Raw genomic sequence first — 22139 nt, forward strand, 5'->3', positions numbered from 1 at the left:
CAAATACAAGTTTTTAAAACCAGCCCTCCCTGTAATTGAAATGTTGATTTTTTTTTTCTTTTAAAAAAAGTCTTGAATCTGAATTGTGTTTTGGCCTAAATTTCAGGATGTTTCTTGTCAGTAGAATTTAAGGCTAATCTCTGTCTATATCACTCATAGGAAAGAATTGAGTAACGTGGATAACATGAATTTTTATTTTTAAGATTTTAGGCTGTGATTCAATCCTCTGATTACCAGAGCTCCTGCATATGTTATAGCTGATTGAAATTTCAATGTGTTAGCCTTTTCCCTGTTGGAGTGTGTAATAAATACTGAAAGGACCACACGACAGGCATATTCAACACGGGGTCCAAATAAACTGGATAGTCACAGCATTGACAATCAAGGACCTATCTGGGCATCATTCTTCTGTAAAGTGGTCACCTGTTTTTCTCCCGCCATAGGTACATGACCTGTACCTGTGGGTTCAAGTTTCTTATATTTAAGGTCGCTTTCCTGTCCATTGCCATTACTAATATTTGGCTAATGCATTTTCAACATAAGGAAATGTGATCAGTTCTGTACAACCCGTTTTCTTCCCAACCAACAATCCTCTTGTAAGCCATACAGATTAGGCTCCTCTGAAATGCACCAGAACCTCTTCAGTTTTCTCATAAGTATAAATGGTTTGCTCTCTGGATGCTGGGTAGAATTTCTCCTTGGAAGACTCATAGCTTGGGGATCCCATTGGGCCCAATTGTATGGAATGACAAGCCACAAGTGGAGAGAGGGGAGAGGATCAGCCACCCTCTACGAGACTGTGTCCTGGTAGACTTCCCCCTCCCCAGCGTGTGCTTAAACATCCTGGTAAATTATATTTTCCTTTTTGTTTCTCCATCTCACTTAATGGTTTTCTGTGTATTGTTACAGACATCTCAACAGTGAGCATGCGCTGGACGATAGAAGTACAGCTCAATGTAGAGTACAAATGCAGGTTGTACAGCAGTTAGAGCTACAGGTAAAGCCACCTTTATTTTTAATATTACCCCAGTATGCCTCACCTCCACATTTCTGTAGTGTTCTGTAAGAGTCCCTATGTACTTGTTCTTCAATGGAATGTCCAAAGTTTATTGTTGTCTTTTTATTATTATTAATTTTAATTTAATTTTATTTAACTTTCTGGGTTAAGTTCAGCCTCAGTTCAGGCTGGAACTGCTGCTTAGATGCCTATAGGTTCAGCAATGGCTCAGTTACCACCCTGGGCTTTTCTTTCTCCTTTGTCCTCCCCGTACCCCCTTGCCCATTTCTCTCTTTTCCTTTCAACTTGGTTCTCTGTTGTTGGTGCAAGTCCCTGAAGTTGTTCATGTTATTAAACTAGATTTTTGGAGACCAGCCTGGGAGAGAGAGGGAATGAATGAGAATGGATAGAGAACAAATCTGTGAGACCAAGGCAGGGGTCGGGGGTAACGGGGCACACCTGGAGGCATGTGTTCCAAAGTCACGGTGGAAGGTATATTGATGGTGCTACCTACATTTTTCACTATCGCCCTTTCTCTCCATCCCCGAACTCTCAATAGAGAGTTTACTGTTTTAAATACATGCATATATAATCAAGATACATAATACATATAATGTGCATCTGTAAATACTTCGTGTACAATAAATACTATGGTGCCCGGAAAGCCTTGGATCTCTTTTTGGACTAGGGAAAAGAAACGGATGCAGACTTCCCTGGAGAATGAGCATTGTGAGAGTTGGGGGCATTTTTTTTTTAATGTAGCTCCACTTCCGGTTTTAACTTGTTGATAAGCCACCACATTTCAACAGTAATCCCCTTTCTGGCATAATTAATAGAAAATTAGTTTCTAAAAGTTAAAATTGGGTCAGAAATGGAGATGATTAAAATGTACAGTTGCAAAAGCCCGACCTCGCAAACCCCATTTATGCAACCCAGCTCCAGAATGCTTTTGAGTGCTCAGTGACTCACCGAGCTTCCTCCTCTGGCTGGTTCAGTGTAGGCAAGAGGTTAGCCGACTCGGGGAAATTAAAACAATGTTGTACATTATATTGGTACCAGCCATCGGAAAGCCTATTTGGTATGCAAGACAGCAATGCCGAGATATATGGAGAGCCCTAGGCTAAGTACAGAAGATAATTACATTTGGAATTTTACTGAGTTAAGTCATTTATGGCTTCAAATAGTTGCAGAGAAAAATCAGCCCAAACACACTTAAACTTTTTTGTTGTGACTTTTCAAGATAGAAAGGATTTTTTTAAAAAACTAGTTATCATCGTATATGAGAAATTGCATTTTTTGTAGAATTTTCCTCAAAAGTTATTGTCCCGAGCTTGTTAATATTTTCCATTCGAACTTATTAGGACAATTACATGTTTATGCAAGGAAAGAATACATCATAAAAGCCTCCAATTTACATATAAGTCTTTGGAAACATCTTTAAATTCAACATGTTTTTGGAGAAGATAAAGTGGTAGGTTTAACATCATCTTCAAATATAGTCAGAGCACAGTAAGCCCTTGAGCCCATGGCTCTTTGTGAGTTTTTTTTTTTTTTAGTTAGTCATGGTGCTTGAATTCAGGGCCTGGGCACTGTCCTGAGCTTTTTTGCTCAAGGTTAGCAACTCTACCACTTTGAGCCACAGTGCCACTTCCAGTTTTCTAGTGGTTAAGTGGAGATAAGAGTCTCAGGGATTTTCCTTCCTGGGCTGGCTTCAAACCTGGATCCTATGATCTCAGTCTCCTAAGTAGTTAGGATTACGGGCATGAACCACTCACCCAACCAACTCATGGCCCTTGTTCTGTGGGTATGCAGATAATGGGAGTGGTATTTATAAAGCAATGCATGCTTTTGTATTTATTTACTGGATTTAAAATTAAGTTCTCAGAATTAACTTGAATAAATTGTTTAGCAGAGTTGGCAGGATTTTCCAAGGTATACTAGGCTAGGATTTGCCTAGGATCTGAGTACCTATCTTAGTAATTTTTGTTTATTCTTCACAAAGGTGAGAGGAAACAGAGGTGTGAGTCCATCAGCAAGTCAGGGTTAGTCAGGCAGCTTTGCTGAAGTTTTTTAGTGGGTGTGGCCTGGAAGGAGAATAAATTGATAGGCTGACACAGGAGCATTCCTCGATTATTTGTGTCACTCATGTATTCACAGATTTCATCATTAATCAGAACTAAGGCAGGTTGTCCAAGAGATGATAGAAAATAAAGATGATATGATCACAAGTAGTACTTACCTGCAATGCTTCTCACAGTACTTTTTTATACTTCTTGCTTGATAGTTGTTCTAGTAGAAGACAGAACTGGCTTGTTCTGCTGGGTTCCACATCTTCTCATCCTGAAAGACTTGGTATCAGTAATAGTGTTTAGCAAGTGTTTAGGAAGAGTTAGTAAACAGTGCCAGATATGGGCTGAGAAAAATTTTGAATACTAGTTGGGATAAAGCAACAAAAGAAGAGTAACGTTCCATGATAAATGAAAATTGTGTGAAATTCAGATTTCATTGTCCATATAGCAAGTTATATTGAAACATGGCTGTGCCCCTGCCGATTCATTTACTAATGATCTATGATTGTTTTCACACTAAAATGGCAGAGATGGGTATTTGCACCAGTTTCCCCGTTATACCCTGCAAAGCTGAAAATACTTAAGATCTGGCTTTTATGGAAGTTTTCCAAACAACCCCTAGTAAGGAGGGAGAAAGAAAAGAAACAATCTGTATAACGTTATTGGCCAGTTGTTTCCTTTAAGTTTCTGGCTGCCCAAAGTATCTCTGGCCCCTTCAGGCCTCTGCCTTCTTACTCATGATATATACAACCTGTCCAGGGACCACATTGTCAGGTAACCCACCAGCAGCCTCCTGTGACAGGGCCTGCCAATCTTGAGGCCTGTAGAAGGCTGGCCCAAGGCTATACATTCATTTCATGTAGAAAACATTTTCCAAGGAGCTATTACGTAGAAGAGGCTTGCTGAGTCACCAGAAAGGATAATAGTGATTCAGGGAATAAAGCCTCTTTCATTCAAGAAACATGGTCCTCAAAATGGTTTTACAGTGGAACTGTCCATTTATTAGTTGGTGCTAGCTGACACCAGTGGATTCATTAAAAAAACATTTTTTAAAGCCTAAGAGGGTCAATCCTAAAAAGCAACTGAGGATTAACAGATGTTAATCATTAGTGTTTGTGGGTCCTTTTTGTCGTTTTGTTTTTTTTTATTGGTCGGTCATAGGGCTTGAACTCCAGGTTGGTCACTGCCCCTGAGCTCTTTTGCTCAAGGCAAGTACTCTACTGCTTTGAGCTGCAACACCACTTCCCATTAGTTATTATTTAATTAGACAAAATTTGTAGGAAAATATGGCCATTGAGAGGAGGGGTGTGTGTGTGTGTGTGTGTGTGTGTGTGTGTGTGTGTGTGTGTGTGTGTGTGTGTGTGTGTGTGTGTGTGTGTGTGTGTGGTTTTTGTGCTACTTGACAGTAAACCTAAGGCCTCATGTATGCTATGTTAAATGATTTGCTGTGGTGCTCTTGTCCTCAGCTTCGGTTTTTATTATTTGAAGAATTCTTGTCTTGAGATACAGAATTGAGAGAAGCTCTTACCAAGAATTAGAGGAGAGAGCGTTGAGAGGGGTGGTTCAAGAGATAAAGCACTTATGTAGAAAGTGCGATACCTTGAGATCAGAATCCTAAAAGAGATTGCAAGGCCTAGCACCTTTATGGTCATTTGAGAGACAAGATATAGCTAGACTCCAAGCTTTATTTCTGCGCAGCTTCTTGCTTAAAGTTCAACATTTCCATGTTTGTGCTGTCACGTTTACAATGTTGGGCACCTTTGTCTGGAAATGTACTTTTCAATGTTCTTAACTCAGGATCATGATACATACAAAGTCTTCCCTAGTAGCAGGTACCCAGAGCCTCAGGAATACATGGGGGAGACAAAGCTGTGCTCAGATGCCTTTCCTGTGGCAATATCTCCCTCTGTTCTCTCACCCACAGGCTGGGGTGCCCCAGGCTCTAGCATGGCTGGTCTGTACAAGGCCCTAGGTTTAATCTCAGCCACTGCTTTTCCCTTAAGCAAAGCATTTCCCAGTCCAGGAAATTCCTGAACCTACAAGGATCTCACAAGGTGATTCCAAAATTATCATTCGTTCACTTGAAGGTGAAAAATATATGCCCCATTAGCAGGACAGGGAAGCGAAGTGAAGTTGGGGACAGCTCCCATAGCCGTCTCTCACAGTCGCTCACCCACTGCCCAGAGCTCACCCACGCTTCTGCTCTATGTATGGGTAGAGGCTACATACATGCCCGACCCTACACACACACCAGGTGAACACCAATTCGGTCTTACTGCACCCAGCAGGAGAATCTGGAGGTCAATGAGCCAGCCCCTCCACCCTTGCAAGGTGGTAAAGGCTACCAGAGCACAACCCTGTGTATTAGTGTGTCTCCACTTAGCACCTGAGTCCCAGCCACTACCCCTGGCCCAAAACAGAAGGCGCTGTATATCCATAGACCATTAGTGATGAGACCTCCCTTAAAGAATTAGATAACTTTAGAAAGAAATTAACCACTGGGTCTTAGAGGAGAATGGCTAGAGATGTGTGCCTTCTTGAACCAAACTCAAAAGCTCCTCAGGAGGCTGAGATCGGAAGGATCACTGTTCAAAGCCAACCCAAGCAGAAAAGTTTGAGAGATCCTGTCTCCAAAAGAGCCAGCCAAAGGCAAGGCTGGAGACATGACTCAAGTAGTAGAGTACTAATCCAGCATGCGTGCACGCGCGCGCACACACACACACACACACACAAAGCTGAGTTAATGTGAGGCTGAGTTCAAACTGTAGTTCTTGGATGGTGGTAGAGGGAGCCTTTGAGACTGGAGTGGTGAAATGTGGGGAAAGCAGAAATCAAGCTAGTAGCTAACAGTTGCCCAATACCCCATGCTTAACATACGACTGGATTCAGAAGCTCAAGACTTTCATAGACATTCCCATTACACAAAAATCTAAGGTGATGTCATGTGTAGTTTTTATCCTGTCACATCTGCATCTGTGTAGCTGGGATGACAGGGATGCACCACTACACTCAGCTTTTCATTCATTGAGATAGGGGTCTCACTAACTTTTTGCCCAAGCTGGCCTCAAAACTGTGAGCCTTCTGCTCTCCGCCTCTCAAGGAGCATGCCTAGTTTGTGTTGAATGTTTCTTATTCTATTTTGTTCTGAAAAAGACAGAGGCAAAATTCTTAAATTATTATACCAGTGGAGTAGATGGAGTGAACGGCTTCCTCTGACCTGAGAAGTGGTTTGCACTCCTTATCCCTGTACACAGAAACTTAAAACTACTGTGCAGATTTGCCACAAGTCGGGGAGTATATTTTTAAGACGTTGTCTGTGAAGTGTTCTCTTCAAATAGATTCTCCTGCAATTGGAGAGAAGGCAGGTTCCTCCATCAGTCAATATACATGGTCTTCCATAACATGAACTATATACAACCTTTCCTCCATCCCCTCCCCTCCCCGCCCCCCCCCTCAGGACATAGCCACACACACACAGGAACTAGAAAATGCTAGACGTGAGTACTGCCTACCACCACCTCCCTTCCTCCCCCCCCCCACCAGCTCCAGCCAGTATAGTTAGACCCCTGCTGTTCCCTGGGTTTAGGGACTGAAATCCATGTTCATCAAGTTTCCAGGGACTCACTGAAGTGCAGGGTCAGGTTTATAAACTCTCAGCCTTCTGGCTGAAGGGAAGGTAACACAGAAACTCAGGGGAAAGGAAGCCCTCAAATTAAGTAGAGGTTGTTTTCTGAGAAGGGAGATGTGAGTCGTATGAAGAAATGCGTTTCTGCCAGGCGCCTGGTGGCTCACACACCTGTAATCCTCCTTAGGAAGCTGAGACCTGAGGATTGTGGGCCAAAGCTAACCAGGGCAGGAAAGTCCAGGAGACTTTTATCTCCAAGTAATCACCAAAAGGGCCAGGAGTGGAGCTGTGGCTCAACTGGGTAGAGGAAAAAAAAATATGGTCAGGGATAGTGTGCCCAGGTTCTGCGGTCAAGCCCCAGGACAGGCACTAAAGCAACAACAAAAACGTCTTCTAAGCATGAGGGTTGACAATACGGAGATTCTGCCATATCTTTATGCATCAATAGATCATGTCTTTTGAATAATAAGTAAAAAAAAGAAAACATTTGGGGAGGCTTACATTTATCATGTGACTGGAGAAAAGTTCCTAATACACTTTCTAAGCCCACAGCCTGTAGACTCTCTAAAGGGTCTTTAAAGTAGACAAGAGGATAAGGAGTCGACCTCACAGAGACGGCTCTGCCTCACTTGGAAAGGAAGGTAGTAGGGCTGGCGGCTCTTGCTCATCCGTAGATTTATTCCATTCCATCGCTCCTGGCCTGCAGCAGACCGCATACAGATAAGCAAAGCACTGGGTACAGGTGACTCAGCTGGCGCCCCCCTTCCTCCACACGTGGTCTAGGAGGCTGCCACTCACACCCCATCAGACAGGGGTTCTGGGAAGGCCGGAGGCCTCACCATGGGGACCCGCCAGCCCCCCAGACAGCCACTTGAGATTTTACCCAGATCGTAGGCTGAGGGATGACACTGGCAGCGGAATCCGTTTGTTCTTTTTACTGTCCATCCATCTGTCTAACAAGAACGAGTGTGTCTACACCAGCCATCACCGTTGGCTTGCCTCTGTCCAAGACTTGGGAAATGGGAAAGGCTTGGCAAACTGGGATGAGTGTGTCAGTCCACTGGCTGTGGAAGTGAGACATTATAGTTAGTTCCCCAGGGAGCTCCAGACCACTTGAATGACTCCCTTGTTGACTCCTTTATGTGTATACAGGGTGGGGTCCTAGCTGCTTTATCTCCTCCATTTCCTCCATTTCCTCAAATGTTCATCTTGACTCTGGAGTAGTTACTATCAAGGAAAAATGTAACATCTGAGAATGGGCCTGTTACCTCTGAAGCGCTTGTGTAACCTTGTAATTACACGTATCATGCCTGTAGCCTGGCCTTGGGAAAGGTGCTTCTTAGAGTCAAAGAAATCATTTGTGGTAACCCACCTCACTGAGGCTGTTTGGAAGGGCAGGTTGACTTGTTCTAAGCCAGTGTTGAATGGCAAAGGTCTGGGAAGGGCTACTCAGCTCGGTGGCCCTGCTTCCGTATTGCAGGGCATTGCCTAAAGGGCTGTATGGGATTTTCCACCCCCCCCCCCCCCGTAGTCAATGGCTGGCTTGAAATCATGGTTACTGGGCCCAGCCTGGCAGACTTGCACATTGACTCTCGGAATCACCCCAAAGTTTTCTAAATCATCTACCCCAGGAGCTTAGAGCTCTAAGAAAATGTCAGCCAAGAGACAAGTGCCTAAGTTTCAGTCATTGAGGTAGACATGAAAGCTAACACAAATCAATTACTTTGCATGTGCTTACCTCCTCATTAGCAGGGCTCTTTGTGACCCAACCAGCTTCCTAGCCAATATATCATCCATCCAAGGCAGTGCTCAGGACATTTCCTGACAACAGCTCCTGCCCCTCCATGAGCAAGTTCAGAGCCCAGTGCAAACTCTTAGGGTAACAGTGTCAGAGCCTCCCATTGCCCTGCTTTGTGTCTGGAGCCAAGGAAAAGAAGTGAGAATGTCTAGGTCTCTCCCTTTCCTGTCCTTCTTTGAAAAGCAAGACACTTAACTTTTCATAATTTAAAAATCCTGCCTAACTTCTGGGAGCATTAGAATTCCTAGACTATGACTGAGTGTCAGTGTGCGTCTGCTTTAAATGTCAAGAGAGTCTTTAATAATAACACGTGGAGAATGTTAAGATGGTGACAGAACACAATAAAAAAAAAAAAGACCAGGAAATTCTTCGATTGGGGTGAAATGAGCCGTAGATTCTACCACCCAAATGCTGCACTCAGTAATAGAGCAAGGTTCAAAGTTTTCACTAGTGCCAACTTTGGGAGGCTTGTGAGTTACCAGAGATGGATGAAATGGGAATGTTTAGTAAATGTTTGGTCTGATAGGAGAATTTGAGTGGCTGCTGTGGGGGTGGGAGGGTGGGGGTCTTTTTCTTTTGATTATATACTTCAGAAAGCAGCCTATCCTAACTAAGTCACTGAACAGAACTCTGCCTAAGGCCAGAGTAAAAAGAAATTATTTGGGATATATACAGTGGCTGGTTAGAGCAGACTCAACCTGTGGGGAGACCATAGTGTCTACTCACCTGATTTTATGTGGACACTGGGGGATCCTTATTATAAAGTGCTTCCTTCTAGAGCTTTCCCTCAGAGGGTTGGTTGGCTTCAACAGGGTTAAGTGAGACCTACAGTTCTGTGGGGATCACCGTCATGGGAATTACCCACTTGCCTAATATAATACGTTGGGTGCCCGTTAAAATGTTCATTCTCACTCCTCATACCTTGGGGTGGGATGGGGTTGAAACCAGGATCTTTGTGTCATAGTCTTCCCTAGCCAACCCTCATAAACTAGGATGCTAGTAATACTAGAAATGCTCTTCTCAGCTCCATGACTTCAACCTGGGGGCCTCAGTTTCCCCAACTAAAAAGACAGGAATAGGACCCCCAACTCCTTCATGGCCACAATCATCCCTGTTCACGGAAAGGAATGGCTTGATGCTCCATCTTTTCTTCTGTCCCTAGAAAGTTAGCCTTTGCCACATGGAAAGGCCTTCTTTAATTTCAGTTTTGTTTCTCCTGGGTAAGCACTCCCAGAATGGATGTAAAATGATTAGTCCTCCCAATCACAGGGAGAATAAAGATGTGAAATGAACCCCACACCCTGTTCCCTCTTCTCTGCTGAAAGAATGAGTTTAATCTCCTGCATTTTTATCCCTGAAGAAGCTGAATGGAGCTCCTAGCCTTGGGCAGTCATCACTGCTCCGGAGCAGTGGACGAGTTCAGATTGTCCCAGCCTAGGCATCTGAAGCGTAATTTGAAGCCATGGCTAATAGGAGAGGGGATGGCCTATATCAGCCATAGGGGGAACACATTTGCCCAGAATGAGGGGAAGACACAGGAAGAAGCAGAGACATAAATTCGTGAGAAGTGGCCTTCGCCTTCACTAAGTTTGCTTCAATCCTCTTCGGTTCTTTAAGACATAGAAACTATTTGTCTTCCCATTTCCTCCACCTGCATTCTCTTCTGAACCCCTTAGGTAGATACAGATTCTAAACGCATATTCAGCCAGTCTAGTCTAGACTAGACCGATTTAACTTTAAAAAAAAAAAAGATATTTTTAAACATCCATGAAGCATTAATCGCTTGTTCTGTGCAAAACTTCATCTCTTCAGAACAACCCTTCAGAGTTCAGAGATAATTATTCCGTATTTAGAAAGGAGAGATGAAATACTTAGGAAGGTTATATAATACGCTCAGTCAAATGCACACCAGGATTTGAACACAGTACACTGTGATTGTTGTATCCATGACCCTCATTACTCCCATTCAGCCATCTTTCCACAAATATAATGTACAAACTTTTTATTAAAATATCCCTTGCTTGAGCAGCAACCTCTAGCATAGAGCTCTCTGTAATACTTTTTATTTTTTTAAATGCATAGTTATTCTCTCCCCGATAGTGCAGCTTTTAGAGAACAAATCTCTTTTGATATCACTTTAAAAAAAATTGAAGTTGACCTTTGGACTGAATTTCTCCATCTCTTTTTCTTGGTATTTCATGAAAAATGCAGCATAGGCCAGAATGTGGGGTTACTCATGCTAGTATAAAATGCTTGTATTCTCTTAATGCAGAGTTCTGGCAAAAAAGATGGGGATGATGAGCTCATGGAATGATGGCATCAAAAGTAATAAAGAATGTGGGAGCCTTTTTGAAGGGCCAGCCAGTCTAGCAAATGCAAGACAGCCATTGTAGAAGGTGAATGTGGTTGGGATAGGTGTGGTGGTTTTTGCCTTAAGCATAAACAAGTACATTTGGCAAGTATCTTCCTTTATTTGTTGATATCATTCTTATTAAGGCTATCACTGATTAAATACCTAGCACACATCCCAGGATATAGTTTTTGTCAGTGTTTTCACTCACCAAACAGAAAAACAAAAGCTGGATTTTTTTGCCTTCTTAGGTCACTTTACCCATCTTTGAAGAAATAGAATTAACGTAGTCGAATTGAGATTCCTTGGACCTTTAGTGGGATGATAGATTCTCTGTTCTGGAAGAATATGAACACATTCCCTATGGTTTTACCTTGAGGGTTGCACACATGACTGTGTGTATGAATTCTAGGCATGTGTGTGTACACACACACACACACACAGTTTCTGTTCTACCTTAGCCTGACTAGTAAGAAGGTTGATTCATTAAATATTAAATGCTTGCATGGAGAGCAAATGCTCACTTTTGATGCTGGACTTTTTTGGGGAGAGGGGGGAGCAGAGCTAGTCCTGGGGCCTGAACTCCAGACCTGTGTGATGTCCCTCAGTTTTATCTGCTCAAGACTAGTTCGCTGCCACTTTAGCCAAAGCTCTACTTCTGGCTTCTTTGGATGGTTAATTGGAGATAGTCTCAGAGTTTCTTGCCTGGTCTGGCTTTGAATCTTGATCCTCAGATCCCAGCTTCCTAAGTAGCTAGGGTTACAGGCGTGAGTCGCTGGTGTCTGGCTTGATATTGGGCATTTAGATTTTTTGTTGTTGTTGTTAACCCAGCATAGTGTCTGTAATCACTATATCAGCAGCGTTCCAACCAAATTAAGAGCCAATCAATATGTAGCAGACTTCAGTAAATATTGCCTTTTCAGGGTGTCAACTACTTCTTGTTTTTGAAGAGCCACAGTTTTAAAACTCAGTTTTCAAAAATATTTTAGCAATTCTAATATTTTTAAGGAGAACATTTAACAAACAAAAATGAATTAACTGTAGAAAAATTCCATTTCCAACATTTTAATTGTTCTAACCGAGCCACTTTGGAAAACCAAATTCCTTTAGCATTATGTGTTCAGAGAATCTTTTTATTTTGGCAGTTCAATAACTTAGTAAAGAACAGAGAGCGAATAACATAAAGTAGCTCCTAATATGGCATCATTTTCATTTCCTGTTTGTTGAAAGATAAACGCTAACACTGTAAGGCTTTTTTTTTTCCTTCTCCTTAATTTATTCTTCTCCGAACCACCAGGGGATAAAAAGGAATAAAAAATCAAATGTGATATGGCTCTCAGGCTGAGTCATCGAGAGAGGAGAAGCCAAAAGCTGCTTCTCTCCCTTTCCTTTTCCTCCATCTTTCCCTAGTTCCTGACTCCTTCCCCCTCAGAAAATAACTTTCTTTAAAAGTTGGAAACACATTCAATTTTAGAATTCAAAAAAAAATATTTTTTTTAAGGATTTAAGTTAAACTGATGCGGAAGCAATGGATCTCTCCTTCATTCTAAGACTTGGTTGTAGAGAAACGTTCTCTGAAAGCACTGGAATAAAACGGCCTGTACATGCATTCTCTCTTTCCTTCCCTCCTTGTCTTTCCCCTTTCCTCTCTAGTTCCTCTCTTCTTCCCTTTCTCCTCTCTTTCTCCCTCCTCTCTTATCTCTCCCTCCCATCAGTCTCTTCTACATTTCCCCTAATGCCACAGCTGCTCCTTTAACAGCATCTTTCTTTAGACCCCTACCTCCAGCTGCCTCCTAATAACAAAGTTATTTTTGCATTAACAGTGCAAAGCACAAGTAGCATCTGACAAGTAATATAGGAGTGTGTACTGTGTGTATCTCTGTAGCTTCAGAAAGATAACCGGGTTTTTTTGTTGGGTTGGTTGGTTGTTTGGCTGGTTTTTTGTTTTGTTTTGTTTTTTTTGTCATGTGGCTTGAACTCAGGACCTGAGCACTATCCCCAACCTCAAGGCTAGCACTTTACTACTTTGAGCCACAGCTCCACTTCTGGTTTTCTAGTGGTTAACTAGAGATAACAGAGTCTCAGAGACTTTCTTACCCAGGCTGGCTTCAAACCGCAATAATCAGATCTTATCCTCCTGTAGCCAGGATTACCGGTGTCAGCTACCAGCACCTGGCAATAACTTTGTTTTTAAATGTATTTTAAACCTACTGGAATTACTGAGAAAACATACCCTTAGATATGTAGTAAACAAATGAACGGCTCTCTGTTGGTTTACAGATGAGAGCTGGTCAGCCTTCTTAACCCTGCTCTCTCTGTGAGTGTCACCTGCCGGCACCGTGTTCATTTTTGCCTCCCTGTAAAGAAAGATGAAGCTCGCTTCCCATCCAGGTGTTTCTTCACCACCACAACTGATAAATTTATGAGTTTTAGCTAGCTAGCTAGCTCATTTTCCTCCAGCCTCTCATGAATAAGGCTGGCTAATGGGCATGATTCACTTTTAGGCTTTGAGCTGTCCGTGTTCCACATGATTCCTTGGTGCCAGCAGGTCTAGAACTTCCCATTTAAAGCCTAATGTGTGGTGTGTTGAGAAATCTCACCCCAACACCTCCAGCTACTGAGAGTTTGGCAGTGGTCCTGTAGATTTCAAAGATGCTTGGGCAATGAAAAAGGATTTTGTCATGGGCTATGGTGCCATCGTTTTTTGAAATATGTATAATTTTAGATGTTAACATGGTTATGCACCTGGAGTCAAAGAAATGACAGAGCCTTTTCTTCCCCCTAGCTTGCAAAAGACAAAGAACGCCTGCAAGCCATGATGACACACCTGCATGTGAAGTCCACAGAACCCAAAGCTGCCCCTCAGCCCGTAAGTACTTGTTTTCAAAACAGGGAAGATCAAAATGAACTTCCAATTGTCTTTCCCTACTTCCCGTGCACCTGTGTCTTTCTGGTTCCCTTTTAAGTCCAAGTCAAGATGCTAGTAGGCATGTAAGGAGACACAGAAGGAGGCAAACCTGGTCCTGGTCCATTAGACCCAAGTCATCTGCTCTGGAACAGAGTGATTGGTGCGAAACTAATGGACTCAAAGCCTTTCTACAAACCTACTGGGAAAAGAAACTCTTTCCAAATGCCAGAAACAGGGAGAAAACGGTAGACCGTGATAGCAAAAGAGCCTGGGTCAGCAAAGACAATGATGTGTGGGAGAGTTACAAGGCGTGGTTCTACCTAATCATAACAGAGAAAAGAAATCAGAAAGCACCTTGCAAAATTGTTAGAGGCTAAATTATGGACACCATCAAGTGGTTTCTAAAGACTGAAGAGAAAATCACTCGCTCACAGCTGAGGGACCAAACATGAAGCACAGAGAAGACCTCTGTTTTAGGAATCTCCTGTTTCTTTTCTTATTCTCTTCTATTGGACCTTGAAGTGGGATACCTCAGCTCAGGAACTGATACCAGGGCAGAAGGGAAAGGATCTAAACCCCGCATCCAAACTTGTGCATACTTCCCTACCTTACATCCATATCTACTGCAGCTATATCACTCAGATGCTTAGATCCCTTAAAAAAAAAAAGTCCTAGTAGCCATAGTTGATTATTCAAAATGGAGACAGTGCTTTGCTTCCTGATTTTAAGATTTGTAAAATTTAAAGGTACACTGCCTTTATTTGATTTTGCTGGGAGTCGCTGTGTGAAAATTAATTGAGCGTTGACAATCTATAGTTAGTACCAGCAATTTTAATCAATATGCAATGATGCAGCATAATGGCAAAGTATTGGTTTATCTGTTTTGACTGATTTTTTTTCTATAAATAAAGCAAACATACACCCATATATGTATGATTTATGATGATAGAAATAAAACGGAGTCAGACTATTAACCCAGCAAATATGGTAGCTTGCCAAGATGCAGTTGGCAGACAAAATTAATGTCTGAAACAGAACACATTACTGAGATATAGGACATAAAATCATTAAACACTTCGCGCATCCATTTTTACTAGGAAAGAGTCCTTAGTTTCCATGTATTTCACAGTAAATGGCTAGAGGACCGGATGGGTTAGGCTACCAGATAGCAAGTAGGGAGAAAAACAGAGCCAAGCCATTCAGTGTGGTAGAGCCAGCGAGTAGATGTGTTGCTCCTATTAATTCCTCCTTTCAAGAAGAACACGGGGAACAACATGAACCCAGCTAAGCAAATTTGTGAGTCCCTGAAATGACTTGGCTGGCTTCTAGAACAAGCTTAGGCAATTCATTGCACAGGGAAGTGTCTGCCTTGGAACTTTCTGAGAGTCTTCAGATAGTTTTAGCGAAACAAAATTTGTTCCCCCAGAATCAAAGCTTTGAAACCCGGTCAAGAAGGAGTAAACAATGAGAAAATAATAGCTGGACTTAGCCTTATGGTAATGGGCTCATTTTGGATCATGGGATTCCAGGGGCAGAAGAGGGATATATCTAAAGAGATGCAGCTTCAAATACCCATAATGCCCTGAGCAAGTGGTGGGGCTGGATGACTCTATGTATGGGAGTCTGCCTGTCCCCTGGATGGTCATTGGCAATCTCCATGTGACTAGCGCTGAGCCATCCACCAGCATGAAAAAGCAGCTTTTGGTAGGAGATAGAGGGAGGGGGAGAAGGTTTGTCTTGATTAGTAGTGGGGGAAAAAAAAGTGTTTTACATTCTAGGAAATTATAACTTTGAAGGGGACCTCCTACTAAATTTATTTTTAACTGCTCTATTGAAAATTCTCTACCACTAGTCAACATTATCTCTTCGTAAGCTCAGCACAGTATTTCTTTATTAAAAGAAATAGGCACGAATATTTTTGACTGAAAAATTAATAGCTTTTGAATTCATACACAGCGGGTTTTCTTTTGCAAAGAAGTCCAATATCACTGCACAGCACTTCTGTAACCATTTATTTAGAGTCCAAGTCAAACCTTTGACAGCTAGAGCAGCTCTACAAGCCGATATAAAGAACTCCAAGATGTAAACCAACAATAGGCCGTCTGTGTGAGGTTTGCCATTGTCAAATACATAGATTGTTTGGATTAGTTTATGTAAATGTACTGTTGTATTACCCTTTAAAAAAAAAGATCACATTTGTGTATGAAAGTGGTTCTCTTCACAGGCAGCATTATAAATTCCTTCTCCTTTAACTCACATGTAAGAAGTAAAAATTGGGGCCTGACAAGCAGATATTGTGTGACATTCTGTTGTCGGAGTGAACCTGCCTTCTTTTCATTTATTGGAAAATAGAAAATTTTATTATAGATACCATCTTATAAATCAGGAATTATTAAAAATATGTATAGGTGAGGCATTGGGAAATTAATTATAAAAGATAGACGTGTAATGTTTTGCATGAATTTTCCCTTCCTTGCCAAGAGAGAGAGAAAGAGAGAGAAGACACATATTGCAAACCGTTGATTCTTTCAAATCGAAGGACCCTGAGCTATCTGGTGACTGATCCAAATGTGCAAAATATTTCCTGCAGTCTGTAATTAATTTATTCCACCCTAAATAATAGAATGCCTGGTATAGGTTTGAATGCATAGCCTTCTCGAATCTGTGGTTTGAAACAAGCAGTCACTGTGATTTAATTCTAGCCCTAGATAGGGACCTTCCTGTTCGACTTTTGCCAGTGAGTTTATAAAGTTGTTTCTTCTTTCCATTTCTGTGCAAAAGGAACACTGTGTTTATTTAAGAATTCTTAGTCACTAAGTGATAGAATGCTTGCTGTATATTTGCCTTTCACTAAATGCCCTTTGGGTGGTAAGTGACTTTTGTTGAATGCAATCATCTAACCCAGCCCTGCTTCGCTGAAGCAAAGCAGCTGCCAACACATTCTCAGATGTGTTTCTTCCATCAGCTCAGAGATGCGTTTTCTGGATCCCAGTGTGGGATCTGGATGGTTAGAGGGTGTGCTCATCTCAGGACAGCACCCCAGGGTGTTGATGGGGATCTGAGCTCTACCCACACTGGGAAGGAAGCTGAAGACTGCCTGGAACACCAGTTCCCAGGCTTCCTGCCCCAACCTCCTTCAGTACCATGTCTTCCTGCTGATCAGCACATTTCCTGCTGGAAGAGTTCGATTGAAAACCGTAGACTCAAAAGTGCAGTTGTGTTTGGAAAGGGAATTTCCGCATGCACAATCCAGCTCTTCTAGCAACAAATATCTTGGGCAAGGCTACAGACTGAACATAGAGTAGTCAGATGGAAAAGGCTCGTTGTTGCCACAAAAATGGCTTGTGAACCAAACTAACAACACAAATTACACACACACACACATACAGACACACACACACACACACACGAGAGTATGTGCACTATGCAGTTGTAAGTTGAGCAGGTTCCTGGAATGCTGGAGTCAAGGACAACTTGTCAGACACATGAAGTCTCATCTGAAACTTAACACAACACATGAGATGGAAGAAGGAAGTGAGCAGCTTTCTGGATCTTCCCTTGGGTGAACAGTAGATGCACAGGCCTGTGTGCCCCCAAGAGAAGAAGATGGTTAATGAGAGTCAGTATGAAAGAACAACAGGAACTGCTCACCTCACCCCCAAATAAGTTTTTCACACATGTAATAAGACTAGACCTTGCATGGAAATAGGTCTGTGAGCATTTAGGAGAGCAGCCACAGGTAACAGTTGTGGACAGGTTGGTCATGGGGCTTGAACTGAGGGCCTTGGCACTGTCCCTGAGCTTTTTCTCTCAAGGTGAGCGCTCTACCATTTTGAGTCACAGCACCATTTTTGTTTTTTTTCTGGTGGTTAATTGGAGATAAAAGTCTCACAGACTTTCCTGCCCCAGCTGGTTTTGAACTGGGATCCTCAGATCTCAGTCTCCTGATTTGCTAGGATTACAGGTGTGAACCACCATCACCTGGCTGGAGAGGCTATTCTTGACACAGCTTCAGAAAGGCCAGACTTGTTGAACTCAAGTTTTCTAAGCTTCTCTGCTTTCCCATGGAAAGAGAAGCAATGGCATAAAAGAAGAAATCGGTGCTAATGACAATGACTGCTGTTCTGTGGTTCCAGCACTGGTTTGGAGTAGTTTGGATGTTGCATGGTACTCTTTGCTTACTCCAAGAACAGGCTCAGAAACGTCAATAGAAAAGAATTGGGTCTGTTACAGCTTTGTGAAGTAGTTAAGGATTTCCTGAAAAAGACTTCACTCTCTGTAATGTCACCAGATCCTATGAGGCTTCTTTTTATGATTTGGAAGAGGAGAGAGGGAGAGGTCTTCTCCATGCTGTGGGGAGTTTCTGCCCTCTGAGATCCACTCGCCCTTTGTAAAGCAACCGCATTCTTTCAGATTTGGTGGATGAAGTAATTACAGAGTAGGTAGTTGAGCCTTCTTTATGAAAATATCATAAAGCACACTTGGAATGGAATATAGCAGTAGACATTTTTTTTCATTTTTACACGTTTTTCTTTTACTCACACCATAGCAATTAGGACTGTTTTGCAAGAGCTTTTAGCTACTTATAAAAACAAAGTGCCTCTCTCTAAAATTAAAAAAAAATGGCCTGTTAACTCTTCAAGGAACCGCTGGGTCATGTGGAATGCTGGGGTTTTGCTTTGGAATTGGAGAAAACTATTTCATCGACTTTTTTTTCAAGTCCTCCAGCTCACCTCAACTGAAGTGTAGTAGTTTAGACCAGCAATGCAATGGTAGTCTTAGTCTCTAACACAGGGGCCAGGCTCAGCCCAGGAACCAGGCCTCTGCCACAGGGTAGTTAAAGCAGGACTTGAAGGGTTCAGGCTAGCAGAGCAGACAGCAGAAAAACCAGTTCTGTGAGCCTGGGAACCCCTGCTAAGCAGCGCTGTTCTGTCTGTCCCTGGGTGTTTGGGTTTCAGGTTGTCCTTTTGTTCTCAGACTCTGTTTTCATGGGAGGCAGGAGCACAAACAAAAACAAAAAATGGATTCTTGTGGGAATACAACAAGTCTGTTTCTGTCTGGGGTTTGCATCAGCGGTTTGTTTACTTTTCAAAATGCTAGTGACTCACCACCTTTCCAAGGGAGACCAGGGGAGGGCTGCACACTGTTCAAAAAGTAATTTTGTAGAAACAATATATACATATATATATATATATATATATATATATTTTAAAAAGGACACAGTGCAACAATATTGGGTAGTTGACAGGGTTGGAGTAGTTCCAGGGGCAAAAGACTTCCAGGATAATTGTCTGTAACCAAAACTCGGGGGGAGGGACCACAGGAGAACAGTGGTGAGAGCACAATTATTTGTTTTTTATTTTTTTTAAAAACAAAAGGCTACAGCAATTTTAAGTGACATAAGAATTATCTTTTGGCCAGAGTTTTCAAAGAGATTATCTTTACCAAAGTCATCACAGTATGGAAATGTGCCATGAAAAAAAATATTCAAAGTTGTTAACTTTTCTAAACATAGCAACTTCTTTTGAAATAGAAAAATGAACACAATGAGAAAAATGGGCTTTCCATCAGGAAAAGCACCCTCCTAGTCCAATCCCTTCCTGCTCCATGCCCTGGGAAAAAAAATTCACTTTTCAATCCTTAACTGCAATCAGAAACACTAAGCATGGATGCTTTCCTTGGTAATTAATGATTATATTAAGATTTAATGGTTTACAATTTCGATGAATATATCGTGATTACAGCAAAATTGCACTGTTGCCAATTTGTTTTTCCATTCTGAGTCTGGGTTTCGATTTGCTTTGTTTCTTGTCCTTTTTTTTTTTTTGCAGTCTGAGTTTGTTGTTGTTTTTGGTTTTTATTTTTTTAAGACTCTGATTGAAAGAAGCAGGTTTGATTTGAGCCCAGTATGTTTTGAATCCCATCTGGAACTTTCCCTTCTTTCTCCCTCTCCTCCCACCCCCTCCTTCCGCACCTCCACCCCTGGTAAAGATGGTGGCTCCCCAAGACAAGCATGTGATCAGACGAAAGTTGAAAAGTTAAGCAACTTGTATAGCAGCTGACAGGGTTGACATTTCATTAACTTGTTGGTTCAGCCTTCAAATGATTTTGTGTGGCAAAGCACCCTCTTGTTTGGAGTTTACCGCTTTTGATTCTTCCTTTTCCCTTCCAGGCTACAGTCATGTTTAATTTGGAATCTGGGCTCCTTTGGCAAATTAGCAATTAGAACAATTTTGTGGGAATATGTATATGTGTCATTAGTTTTCCTGCAAATTAATAGCAAGGGCAAAGGTCAGGCAGAAATTTTCCACTTGACTGCAGCTCCTCTATTGAGACTTGGCACTTGGGTTTGGAATGGCCACAGCTGCTCTCCGACACCCTTTTCCTCTAGGAACTGTCTTTTAATTAGTTTACCTCATAGCCATCATTACAAATATTACTGCCTCCCCTCCTTGAGATAAAATTACTGTTTCTACAAAATATTCCAGTGACATCTTGTACACCACTGCACGTTGATGGTGGGGTCACTCGAATGCAGCATTTAATCATTAGATCACCTCCATCCACGTCTCCTAATTAGAGTCCTTACGATACATTTTTATCTGGTAATTAGCTGAGATTGGCTCTTTCCTCTGTGGCTTATTAGAGACAGCCCAGCAGTGGGTGTGAACCATGGTGTCATTTGTCAAGCCTGGTAAACCCCTCTCTGCTCCCTTCTGATTCAGTGTTTTAATTCTGCTTTCTACCTGTGTCCAAAAGCATCCAGAACACACGTCTTTCTTCTGGGATTATGCTAACCTGCAAAGATTTTACTTTCTATTGTTGCTTCTTTGCTAGAAATTGCCTATATTTGCAGACTTTTGCAAAAGCTGCAAGAGTACTCCTTCTTGGTATATTTGATAGCATGGGCCCAGTAGATCCATTTAACTCTTCTTTTTAGATGTGAACACCCACAAAGATGGGCTTGAGTTTGTTCAATGTTTATGAGTTTTCAGTTTGGACAATGAAACGAGAACCCGGTGACTTTGTGCTTGTTATTGGTGTTTGTTTTGTCAGTTCTGGAGCTTGAACTCAGGGCCTGGGTGCTGTCCCTGAGCACTTTTTGCTCAAGGCTAACCCTCTACCACTTTGAGCCACAAAGCTACTTCTGGTTTTCTGGTGGTGGTTAATTGGAAGGAAATACTCTCACTGACTTTTCTGCCCAGGCTGGGTTACAGGATCCTCAGATTTCTGCCTCCTGAGTTACTAGGATTACAGGCGTGAGCCACCAGTGCCTACTTGCGTTAGGTTTTTATGAAAGTTACTCTGGGAAAATGTTCATTAGCTGGGTGGTGAAGCCAAGAAGAAAAGTAAATCCTTGGGATTGGTTTTGTGTGTGTGTGTGTGTGTGTGTGTGTGCACGCGCGCGCATGCTCGTGTGCGCATACATGCATGCGCAATCGCGCGCGCACATGCCCTCATTTGCATATATCCGTATCAACTCTTGATGGCAGGCACTTTGAGGACAGTGTCCTACAAATTCGTTTCCACTAAACGCAAAGTACTATTGATAGAACTTTATTCATGCACAGGGGTAAAAGCTATGTGCTAAATTGCTTCCAAAACTGCAGAAAACTGAACCTGGCTATGAATGTTGGTTTTTAAACAGTGGGTGTGGAAAGGTTGGACAAAGGGTAGAGAATCATACAAGTAAATATCCAGTGTCATACCAAGCAGTGTCAGCTCACCAAGCCTCCAACTTTGTTCTCGGTGAAACACGACTGACAACTTCCTTGTCAGTTACAAAATCAAATGCTATCAACGCAGGGACAGGTGTTTTAGAACATGACTTTTGCAAATGTTTTTCCTGACAAGCTGATGTGACTTTATAACATTGGAGTTAAAAAGCTATATATGTCTGAGCTTTCTCCACTAATTTCCTTGACCATCTGCTTTGGCTCACGCTAGCTTATCCTCCTGGTCCTAGACTCGGTCAGTGATGATGGCCTGAGACTAAGAAGGAGTGAGCCTCCACTCTTTCCCACCTTGGCTTATTGGCCTTGGGCTGCTACCCTGAACTGTTAGAACTTGGTTTGCAAATGAAGGTCACAAAAGCCAAGTTTCTAGCGTGGTGGAAAGTACAGGGCAACTCACCCCATGTGCCCTACTTGTTGGAGGTCAGTAAGGGCCCTAGCCTGTGCATCCTGAGCCTTGGAAGGAGGGGATATACCATATGCCGAGTCAAACAGCAGTTCACAGTGAAACTAGAAAGGAGTGCAGAAGTCAAAACACTTTGCCCAACATTTACCTTGCCTCATGCAACTTCCCTTTTTCCCATGACTACTTCTTTAACAATATTATGTTTTCTCCTCCTCCTCCTCCGTCTCCTCGTCCTCTTCTTCCTCCTCCTCCT

General features: G+C 42.3%; 1 protein-coding gene across 7 annotated transcripts in view; it reads left to right on the forward strand.

Moving 5' to 3' along the window:
• Foxp1 (forkhead box P1) overlaps positions 1–22139 on the forward strand; it is a 340880-nt gene that overhangs the window by 297813 nt on the left and 20928 nt on the right. For all 7 annotated transcript variants that reach the window (XM_013010482.1, XM_013010488.1, XM_013010485.1 and 4 more), the window contains 2 exons: positions 910–997; positions 13625–13708. In XM_013010482.1, the coding sequence (XP_012865936.1) occupies positions 910–997; positions 13625–13708 (172 nt within the window). The remainder of the gene's footprint in view (positions 1–909; positions 998–13624; positions 13709–22139) is intronic.

This window comes from Dipodomys ordii, unplaced genomic scaffold (assembly GCF_000151885.1).
Source record: "Dipodomys ordii isolate 6190 unplaced genomic scaffold, Dord_2.0 Scaffold12, whole genome shotgun sequence".
Classification (NCBI taxonomy): Eukaryota; Metazoa; Chordata; class Mammalia; order Rodentia; family Heteromyidae; genus Dipodomys; species Dipodomys ordii.